The sequence below is a fragment of the Haliotis rufescens genome, unplaced genomic scaffold, assembly GCF_023055435.1.
Source record: "Haliotis rufescens isolate VD_foot unplaced genomic scaffold, xgHalRufe1.0.p SCAF_13, whole genome shotgun sequence".
Classification (NCBI taxonomy): domain Eukaryota; kingdom Metazoa; phylum Mollusca; class Gastropoda; order Lepetellida; family Haliotidae; genus Haliotis; species Haliotis rufescens.
This window is the reverse complement of record NW_025963813.1, coordinates 18,504,442-18,516,465: the sequence shown is the minus strand read 5'-3', so window position 1 is coordinate 18,516,465 and position 12,024 is coordinate 18,504,442. Positions and strand designations below refer to the sequence as shown.

The following is a 12,024-nucleotide window of genomic DNA, read 5'->3' as shown; positions in this document are numbered from 1 at the left end:
ACCTTTCTTGAAATACCACAAGACAACAAAAATGCCTATTACAACACTGGAAAAGAGTATTACACACAGAAAATCTAAAGTCTCGAATATGCAATAAATCACAAAATACAATAAACATACTACCGTTGCTTAAATTCATACAATATGTCAAAAACATTATATATCATTAATAATCTGGAAGAAAAAACTCCCCAACATCGAAGTTCCATTATCAGCAGACTTTAGAGCTACCATGATACAAACGTACTGCACCATTGAGGCCACAACAATCTCAGTCCCACTCTGTCTACACTATACAAACTCGCAGAAAGTTTGGAACTATTTTGGAACTATTTGGGATCCCATCAGAGCGAGACAGTCTGTGTGCCGACCTCCCAGCACTGATAGAGTTTCTCTTGAATGACACGCGGGGCTGATGCTCAGGGTATAAACATTTGGTTAATGCCTGATAATATCACTGGGCTAGGGAGCATTTTGTCAAAATCCAGTCTTTTATCTAAATTTTATGAAGCTCTCATTGCCATCTTACTTCACATATATTTATGTCTTGTCACTTCGGAAAAATTATCTTTTGTAAATTAGATAAACAAAAGTTTGAAGTGATAGGACTTTTACTAAATATTTCATTCTGACATAGGCTACAACTAATAAGCGTCAGTACAATAATCTTTAAAATACCGACAAGTTATATTTCCTTTCATGTTTCTTGGATGGGGTATAAAGATTTGCACACTTTTCTTTTAAACCTTTCCTTGATAAGATCACACAGTTTGAAATGGTGTTCAGCTTCAGATATAGATAGAAACAACCTGTTGATCAAAAATAGAAATATAGATATTTTTCTTAAATCATTGCTAAGGCAAACCAAATTTGTTCCCAGTTTTTGGGTAAGACAATCCAACATTTTGCTTCAAATAGAGTGAAATTGCTGAGGTCCATTACATAACTCTGAAAGTCACTCTTTGTTGGATGTAAGGACCTTTATCATAAATATTTATTCTCATGAAGATATTCTGAATTTTGATGTAATTCATTTCAATTTTTTATTTCGAACTGACCTCCTTTCAATTTGATCAGTTTGTTTCTGGACTGTTTCATGCATCTAGTCATCTGGTAAAAGAGAAACAGAATTGGTATAACCATAGGCGCTCCCTAATTCACTGTATCAAAATGTAAATTTTCACAGAATTCACAATGTTTCTTTTATTAAATAAAATTTATCTTCCAACTTCTGCTGTGTGTTTAACAAAATGATCTAAAATTATTGATTTAAAATTTTCCTTAATATTCAAATTATTATCATAAAGCCATGTCTCTTCATATATCATCTTCAAAGAAAATTTATCAAACTTCTAAAACAGACCTGAAGTGTTTTTGTCTAAGATTTCCTATGGGTATAGTTATGTTTTGGGTTTTTTAAAGAATTTTTCTATTCAATTTAACACAGAAACTTGGACATTGGCAGGTGTTGTGAGAGTCATCAATATATCAGGGGTCTTAGGTCCACACGACATGGACAAAATATGTATTCATAACATCAGTGCCCTGACAAAACTCAACAGTGCCTTGACTGTTGACAATTCTCAACAGTGCCTTGATTGTTGACAATACTCAACAGTGCCTTGACTGTTGACCATTCTCAACAGTGCCTTGATTGTTGACAATACTCAACAGTGCCTTGACTGTTGACAGTTCTCAACAGTGCCTTGACTGCTGACAATTCTCAACAGTGCATTGACTGTTGACAGTTCTCAACAGTGCCTTGATTGTTGACAATACTCAACAGTGCCTTGACTGTTGACAATTCTCAACAGTGCATTGACTGTTGACAATACTCAACAGTGCCTTGATTGTTAACAATTCTCAACAGTGCCTTGATTGTTAACAATTCTCAACAATGCCTTGATTGTTAACAATTCTCAACAGTGCCTTGATTGTTGACAATACTCAACAGTGCCTTGATTGTTAACAATTCTCAACAGTGCCTTGATTGTTAACAAGATACAAGAGAGGTTTACCAGCATCTTATCATCAACCCACATGCTTTAACTTACATTTTAAGACATATCAGCAACTTATTGATCATCCCTTACAGATATTTGCACACATGGTAGGTGAAAGAACAAACATTAGGTATATAACTTCTGAATATTGTTCGTTTTGACTATGGCTATCTTGAAATACTAAGTTTCTAAATTAATTAAAATATTTAAAATCTCAATTTAACTCCCCCTTGCATCTACATATTTATATTCATCCTTTTATTTCAAATGTTCCCATTATGTCTGAGACAAGGTTATCCCCTTTTCCCTTGGGATAACAAGCTATATATTTCCTGGATAACTGTACAACTAGACTATTGGGCGCCTGGATCACCGGGGCACCAGATAACTGTACAACTAGACTATTGGGCACCTGGATCACCGGGGCACCAGATAACTGTACAACTAGACTATTGGGCACCTGGATCACCGGGGCACCAGATAACTGTACAACTAGACTATTGGGCACCTGGATCACCGGGGCACCAGATAACAGTCCAACTAGACTATTGGGCACCTGGATCACTGGGGTACCAGATAACTGTACACCTAGACTATTGGGCACCTGGATCACCGATCACATGTCAAACTAGATAAGCAGATAAACATAAAGGACAAGCTGATAACTGGAATTTCAGATAATTGATAATTGAAACAAATAGAGCCTTATATTTGATGGATAATTCATCCATTGCATGAATTGTTATGCATAAAGGTAAATGTCACTGCCTATTTTGCCCTAACCACATGCTAGTATTGGGACATTGTAGAAATACTCTATCAACCAAGCATGTGACATTCGTGTAGAAACACTCTACCAACCAAGCACATGATCTTCTAGTAGAAACACTCTATCAACCAAACATGTAACCTCTATGTAGAAACACCCCACCAACCAAGCACATGATCTTCTTGTAGAAACACTCTATCAACCAAGCATGTGACCTTCTTGTGGAAACACTCCACCAACCAAGCACATGACCTTCTTGTAGAAACACTCTACCAACCAAGCATGTGACCTTCTTGTAGAAACACTCTACCAGCCACGCACATGATCTTCTTGTAGAAACACTCTACCAACCAAGCACATGACCTTCTTGTAGAAACACTCTACCAACCAAGCATGTGACCTTCTTGTGGAAACACTCTACCAACCAAGCACATGACCTTCTTGTAGAAACACTCTACCAACCAAGCATGTGACCTTCTTGTGGAAACACTCTACCAACCAAGCACATGACCTTCTTGTAGAAACATTCCACCAACCAAGCATGTGACCTTCTTGTAGAAACAATCTACCAACCAAGCACATGACCTTCTTGTAGAAACACTCCACCAACCAAGCATGTGACCTTCTTGTAGAAACACTCCACCAACCAAGCACATGACCTTCTTGTAGAAACACTCCACCAACCAAGCATGTGACCTTCTTGTAGAAACACTCTACCAACCAAGCATGTGACCTTCTTGTAGAAACACTCTACCAACCAAGCATGTGACCTTCTTGTAGAAATACTCCACCAACCAAGCATGTGACCTTCTTGTAGAAACAATCTACCAACCAAGCATGTGATCTCCTTGTGGAAACACCCTACCAGCCACGCACATGATCTTCTTGTAGAAACACTCTACCAGCCAAATATGTGACCTTCTTGTAGAAACACTCTACCAACCAAGCACAAGAAAATTTCTTTTTTTCTCAAATTGAAGGTGCTAGACGCAGTTAACATGAACATACAGTTAACATGAACATACAGTATATACTGACTCACATGACATTAGAACTATAATGTTGTTATGTATCAATGTAATATTTTGAGCCAAAGATAATTATCTAAAGCATACAGATTTGTTAATGATACCTTAAATATGTTGTTGGCAAGCATAAACAATGGTCTGCTGAAGATTTGATTTTTAATAATGTCTATGAACATGATAAAAAGAATAAATGGCTACAACATTTGCACTCGAGGCCAAGATGATCTAACGTAATGTTGTGAGGATGCCTGTTCCATTAACATCACACAGAAAAGGGGCAGCCAATTAATGATGACATTAATTGCTCTGCTTTCTAATGTACAGCCATGAATCATGACTGTTAGAGGGTCAAAGGTGCCACAAAGAACAGGTAAGAAATATGAAAGATAAGTTTGTTCCATGCTAAACTATGGTTTCAATGCCAGCTGTAGCACTGAGAACACCTTGTGAAAGAGGATAGAATGTGAAAGGAAATACATGATGTCTGTATTCCCTACATCCCTAAGATCATAACAAAAAGCTATCAACATCAAACTTGTGAGTGAGTGAGTTGGATTTATCGCCACTTTCAACAGTATTCTAGTTGTATCACAGCATGTCAGCTTAATGTGGGAGGAAAGCCCAAAGGGATGCACGGGTCTTCAACATTTACCAGTTCAGTGAAACCCATAAGCATGGGTATGGTGCTGACAAATCTAAAAATAATCGTTGCAAACAGGGATTTGAACCTGTGATAATGGATTTCTGTGCCCAAAGCAGATTGCTGCAGCATAGATGACTGGGCCACCTGTGCCCCCCTAGATCAAAATAAAATGTCTTGAGATATCAGTATAATCATAAGAAAGGACATAGAACAAAATATGGCATGTGGTGGCACGCGGTTATGTGCACGGAGCACAAGTCACAAATCAGATGAAGCAAAGCAACGTTGGTCTCAGAGAGTCCTTGGGTGGGTGACCAAGTTTGGCAGCTTGGCTCCTGAGTTTCTAGGGCCTTAGTCCTGCCCCACACTGAAACACATGAAACACATGTGGTGTCTCCTTGGCCTCTGTTCACCCAGCAGTGAATGGGTACCTGGTTGGATGAGATAGCAATGTGGTTGTTAACCTTCTAGCACCTCACAGGCAGCTTGGGTTGTATACTCCCTGGTGAGTCGGCACTGATCCATTGACCGGGCCAATAATGTCTAAGGGCTTAGAGCATGCTTATGCATGGTGTACAGCAGCCTATAAATGGACAATTATTGTTATTATGATTGTTATTATTATTAGATATCAAATATAATCCATAAAAAACTAGGGAATGAAGTTCGAAACAGAACATGCTATGCCAAACCAAAGGGTACTGCTAAGAATAGGGCTGCACAGACCACAGTTGTGGATCACCCATGAAGATGTTACTTAACTACAAATGTTGCAGAGGATATTATATGACTTGCCCTTTGGAATACCATTCTTTGAAGACCACTGTCACATGACACCAGGCCAAACCATTATGTCAAATAGCATTAGAAACAACACATGACTGAAAGATCAACTTGCAGTGCCTGAGGTCATGCATAGGATGATCTACTGGATAGCAACACTCAAAACCAGGAGGTCGAACAGTGAAAGTGCTGACAAAGGATGCATGACAGAAACGTCTACCTCCTGTGTTTGAGATCTTGCATATTGATGAGACGATGTTCTGGTAAACAACAGCGAGACCTTGTGAATATGTCTCTGGACTAAAATAGAATGTAACTTCTAGTCATACACAAAGAAACAAAATAAAAAATGAAGTTTACCCAATGCAAAGCAGGGTAGGATTGATACAGATGAGAATCTGATTACACTGTTAAACAGAAAAGACCAGCTTCCCACCATGACAACTTACAGATGGACCTACAAGAGGCTCCCAGTATTAAAAGTCACCTGACTTAAACATGGCTTAGTTTTAGTGGAGCTGTATCTTTATCCAAAAGAAGATATCTGACAGGAAGACCAATATATGGGATACACTTCAGAACACTTTACGTAAGTGCAAAACAAGAAGTGAAACTTTATGGGAAGCGTTTCCACTGTCTCCAAAAAAACAAGGAAACTGATCCCACTTGGGAACCAATACCACTTATGTCCCACAGAAAAATAATATTTTTTGAAGGTGATTAGTTTGCTAAGGTAAATTTCAATGAAATATGGCAGTTTTGACCTGGGTTTTTGTTTTTGTCAGGTACCACTTTCCATATTTTTCCCACCATCACACGCAGCATTTACTGCACCAAACTGCTCAAGGTCTGTTTCTGAACAACATTAACAGAAGGTTTTAAAGAAGTCTCTGTCGTGTTGTCTGAAGTCCTTCTTGCTTGTGTGAGCGTATCAGCATTGTGCAAGACAGCATCATGGCCTTGATCAGTTATAATGCTCCTTGTTTTAAATCAAACTGTGTACTCTGCAAGTTGATGTGGTCACTTCTGACCAAGAATCGTACACTGATCCCTTGTATATAGGAACCAACATCACAAGCATGTGTAAAGCATGTGCAACTCAGTTGTTACTTGTCTGAACTGATACCTAGGCACACTGTCTTTAATGCTGTTAAGTCCATACTGCCGTCATCGTTAGAGCCCCCTATTGTCTTGTGTCTACCCAGCAATATTTGAAACCTACAAAATTCATCAAAATACTATTTTACTCTCTATCATAACAAATGAAGGAAACTTGGAAAACCATAACCAAAAACTTTCATTTATTTTGAGAGCACAGACATGTCTTAATATTTAAATATTAGCAATACACTCAAAGTATATTATATTTTCACACCGGAAGGGTTTTGCATTATTGCCTGTGTTTCATGTTTTCAAAAAAAGCAAAATAAGTGCTCATTCTCATGAACTAACATTTACACTAAAGCCCATCATACTTAAGCAACACTTCATGCCATACAGCTCCAGTACACGTTCTGCCACCTGCATCACAGGCTTACTGTAAATATGTGTTAAGTAGTTTCAGTAGAACTAAACCTTCCATTCAAATACCTTCCAGTGAACACATAAAATTTCTGAGACTATATAATCCATGTGATCTGGAATAATTCCATTCATTTCATTTCAGACTGAAATCCTACACAAATTTGAATATGAATTATATTCAAATTTGTGTAGGATTTTTGAAGAAATGTGCTTAAAATCATAAGAAATGTATGAAATATACCTTCAATAATTAACAATGGTTCAACTAATATATTAGTATTTTTGACAAATTCAATATACATGTATCATATTTGTGATTGTAGAAACAAACCTCAATACAGTATGAAACAACAACAAGGATAGTGTCAAACAATTAGGAAAGATTATATCATGACATGAAAAATTGTATGAAAATATATAAAATTCTAAAATGTACACTGCACATTTTGAAATACAACAACATAGAAACTGACCTCTCAGATGCTAGAAATGCATTACATATGACGCTTACATGTGCCTTAGAATTAGTATTTTCCATGAAATTGATATGAACATGGTGTTTTTCTAATGGTTACTTTGCATGCCTTATATTTCATGTCATCTTTCTCGATGGTCCACACTAAATAATCCATGCAATTTCCAGTTGTTTCAAACTATTTTCAGTATAAGCATGCAGTGGTAATCACATGTGCGGCTAATGTATTCCCTGTAATTGTTCAAGAGTGATTCCGTTACCACCAGTCTATCAATCCATTGTTCTATTATTGGAAGTTACATTTGATTAATGTAATCTCAAGGTTGAAGGGACCAAACACGTGTTGGTAAGAAATTCTAAGTTTCAAGATAAACAGCATCACATCCTGTACAAAACAAAAACAAATATCCATAGTAACTTCATATTTGTGGATCGATTTACAACTGCAGGAAAATACAAGAATACTGTTCAACTTCCAATTAATAGTTAAGTGCATCTTAGCCGAGGTTAATCATAATTTACCCATTAGAAGGATTCTACTGGTATGAAAGCCAAAGATCCTATTTTTCTCCATTATCTTCATAATCTCCTGAGATAAAAGGTGAGAGCATATTGTATTCTCATCCCACACACTGTTTTGAGATAAGTCAAGTTCTTATCTTTGAGATAACGGATATTTTGAGATAATATAAGATAACAAATTGCCTGTGTATCATAACAGCTTTGCATATGGTGTCTTTTCAAGCTCCTCCTGAAGTGACACAAGAGGATATTACAGTAAATGATTCCTGTGTTTAGCAGTTGACAAAAAGATATTCTTCAAGCGACATGGAAGCTGAGCTTATTGTAACAGACATTGTTATGAACCTAACTTCCTTCATTTTCTTGGCAATAGTTAAATATGTTAGAACAAATACAACAAACCCTTCCATTATTATTATTAATCTAATTATGAATTTTTATAATAGTAGAGTCCATTGTACGATTCTAACTATATCACAAGCATGTGTTTGTGAATCACTATCAATGAGTGATGATACCAGGAGTTCACAAAAAGGTGCAAGTATCTTGCCCCACCATTGGCACACGTCACTAGTGCCACACCTAAACACAGTAAGATTTAAACAGTAAGCACCTATATGAACTGTTGATCTCAACCAAAATATAGCATTATTCATCCTTAATTATGATAAGAAAATAATTCATCTCAATGCAAAATTTCATTCTGTAACAAACATATTAAATATTCCAAACTTCATACCATGATAGTTAAAATGAAGAGGAAAGAGAATTATAAGAGTAATTATAAAAATACGAAAACCATATCAAGAAGTGATCAATAATATTATTCAAACAATATATACATTTCACGTCTATAAAGTAGTTTTATTCCTTGTACAATATATACTTCTTAAACCATAGAAAATGGCCATCTCCTGTGTTAACCCATAGTTGAATAGTTTGGTACTGATAATAACTATCCGAGCGTTATGTCGCAAGTGCACAATATGTGACTTTGAAGGCACTTGGCTACACCGCTGGGCCCTTGCACAGTGTGATGGGCCTCTGTCCACACGTGTGATGGCAGTGTGTGATGGCAGTGAGGCAACTACACCATACTAACAAGCAATGAGGCCGATAGAGAGATTTTATTTCATCTTCTGTCTCTCATAGTTCCACAGCTCTATGAACGGCTTCCTTCCCATCGAAGATTTCTTTCACCATTTGTTGTCCTTCTTGCATTATCTTACATGAGTTTTAACATGATGGTTAATGGTGAATCAAAATGACAAAATATTCGCATTCACAGAAAGTTTTAATATCTTGTTGGCTTTTCATTCACAAGGAAGGTAGATAGATACATGGACTTAAATTATGAACCATATGATTGTAAGTATATTGATAAAGATTTGCATAACTTCAAATCAGACCAGAAAAAAATGTAACTACAAATAGATTTCAACTTCAAAGCCATATAAATACGAACAATACTGTCATTTCATACATTCCTTATGACAATGTTAGTCAAATGTACACAGGAATTCAATACCATACAAACTGACAAATCTTTCAGTTATAATGTTAATCTTGAACTGAATACTTTCAGGATTTTGTTTTTCAAATTCAGAGAAAAATATTTATTTCTATTTTAGAATTTCTTCCATTTGTTACAATATTCTTATTGCATAACTTCTGATTCAAATGAACCAGTATATATATGAAGTTTTAAATATCTTATATACGAATATGTCACAATTTTTTTGTTATTTGATCCTTCTATTCAATATTTCTGAGTTAAGGCCTTAGGAAAACAGAACATCTGCATGAAACTGATAATAAAACACATTTGAAAACATAAACTGAATATCTATCATTCTCAAACTTTTATACCATTTGATTAATATACATTTCCTATTCTTTGGACATTATAATACTGTTTTGTGCATGTTTCACAGTAATGCATTATTGACGACTGCTGCATTAAGTTCTGCAGACATTTATTTATGCATCAATGCATACATCAATTAATAACACATATATACCTTCATCAAATGTGTGTACATCTTGGCATTCTTCAGTAAACAATTCTTCTTTTCAAACAAATTACCCTTATTGTCAGTTAAGCATGAAATCCAATGCAGACGTTGTGTGAGGCAAGGCATAACTCATATTGCTATCAATTTCAATAAGAATTTCTATTTATGATAAGCATAACTGTCAATTCTAAGGTTGTATTTAACATCACAACACGCTTTGTTGAGCACATGTGACATAATGTTCACCACCTTTTGTGTTTGGTGTGCTGAGATGCACATTTTTCTGATATCTATCTGAATTTGTATTGGGTAAAAACATCTACCACCACGCTATAAGCAGTTGAATTTGATATTTTCTATTTCATAGAGAAAGTAACATAAATATATCATAATTCCAGAAAGACAATTGACTTGACTGTGTATGCACAGGTGTGTTCATAATTTGATGCCAAGATGTCATGGGTTTCAAATATCAGTCTTCATCATCAACTACGTTGTACTACTAGATATCCATATGATCTTTGCATCATAATGTTTGATTGTCTAGTGAAATGGACCCAGAACTTATATCCATAGGGGCATGATCATATAAATAACAAACAGAACCTGAAGCTATAGCTAATACAATCTTTCACTTACTTTCCTAATAACCATTAGTATAATCCATTAAAATACCATACTGCCGTGTTGTAGTACTTATGGAAAAAGAGTATATCAGTGACGAATGGAAGAGTGTATCAGCAGCTAATGCATTGTCATGTATAGAAGTGAAAAAGGCATGTGTCTGAAGGGCCTACATGCAAGCTCTAAATTTCATTCTTGAATCAAATTAATTGAATTAACACCTGCATGTTCACTTAAATTAAAAATGCTTTTCTCTGTGGTTTCATTTTCTATGGGCAAAATGTGTAAAAATGTGGATGAATGACTAACAAATGCATGAGTGTTGACACACCTTGCATACAGCTGTTTGTTAAAAAGAAGGAAGATATTTTTCTGTAACAGGCTACAATTAAAACTAAAATTCTGTCAAGGGAACACATGTAATTTGAAAAAGTCATAAATTTTTAGTAAACATGGATGTAGTAAACTCAGCAATAATAATAAAGTCTTGAAATGACAAGCAATTTCAGTTAATTGTCATTTAATGCCATCGCGATGTACAGTGAAATTCACGAACTGACAAATAATTTTATGGTGATCTTAAAAAGTTCACTGCAATTACATTAAAATAATCAAATTTTAAACAAAAAGTTACATTCCTATATAGCGTATCAAAAACGTCCAAACCGAACGGGCATAATTTTGTTAAATTGGTTCAAGTGACATTTTGAGAAAATTATGTTTTTGAATGTCTAAAACAGAACTTTCAACATCAACAGAGATATTTACGGTCAAACGGACTGATTAGGACCTGATCAGGTGACATCTTTCCGATGCACCAAAATTATGACAATCCATTGTTATTTTTTACCACATGCAATCAAAAAAGTAAATTTGATGTTTTAAGGTGAATTGTGAATAATTTTAGTGAAAAATATTGTATTCTTTCCAGAATGATTCAATAAAACCAATTCTGTTTTAGCCAAGAAGTTTTCAACTGCTTAACAAGTAATATTGTTGACTGATTGGGTCTCAACATAATCATTTCATCTGAAACCCTTAAACACACAAAAAACACTCAATAAGATCAACCAGATAAAATTACGCATTCATCCAAAATATAAATAGGTTTGGGGTGAAAAAAGGTGACAAAAAATAAATTGTAAAAATGTGACATGGAAAAAGTCGCTTTCAAAAAAATCAAAACATTTGTAAAAAGCCTTGTGGCACTAGCTGGATACCAGACTTGTTGCCAGCGTCACCAAGCACACTGTCACAGCTCAAAAAACACAAAAAAAGACATGACGCAAAAAATTAAATTCATAAAATCAATTAAACAAAATGCCATTAACGTACCTCATGAATCGGTTTTCACTGTAACCATGTGTCCAGGACCCTCCATACACGTCATTGTACATAGTTGTTGATACTGGTGTTCCAAACTCTCAATAGCATGTGACTTTGGAACTCCTACTGCCTGCAATGGCTCTTCACGTGTACCGATACTTGTAATAAACCTGGCTCGACAAGGGGTTATATGTTGAACCGGAGTACGAAGGCTCCAACTTGATGAATACAAAAGATATATTGACCAGCTAGCAAAGCTTCTTGGTCCTAGCGTGTCCAGTGTTAAATACAGAGGGCAGTGGAGCCACTTCT

At 35.7% G+C, this 12,024-nt stretch overlaps 1 protein-coding gene across 3 annotated transcripts in view; it reads right to left on the bottom strand.

The window, feature by feature from the left end:
* The window catches only part of LOC124132247 (zinc finger protein rotund-like), a 406,713-nt gene extending 394,915 nt beyond the window's left edge, over positions 1–11,798 (bottom strand). For all 3 annotated transcript variants that reach the window (XM_046496075.2, XM_046496077.2, XM_046496076.2), the window contains exon 1: positions 11,722–11,798. In XM_046496075.2, the coding sequence (XP_046352031.1) occupies positions 11,722–11,783 (62 nt within the window). In that variant the 5' untranslated portion in view covers positions 11,784–11,798. The remainder of the gene's footprint in view (positions 1–11,721) is intronic.
* Between the last annotated feature and the right edge of the window lie 226 nt (positions 11,799–12,024).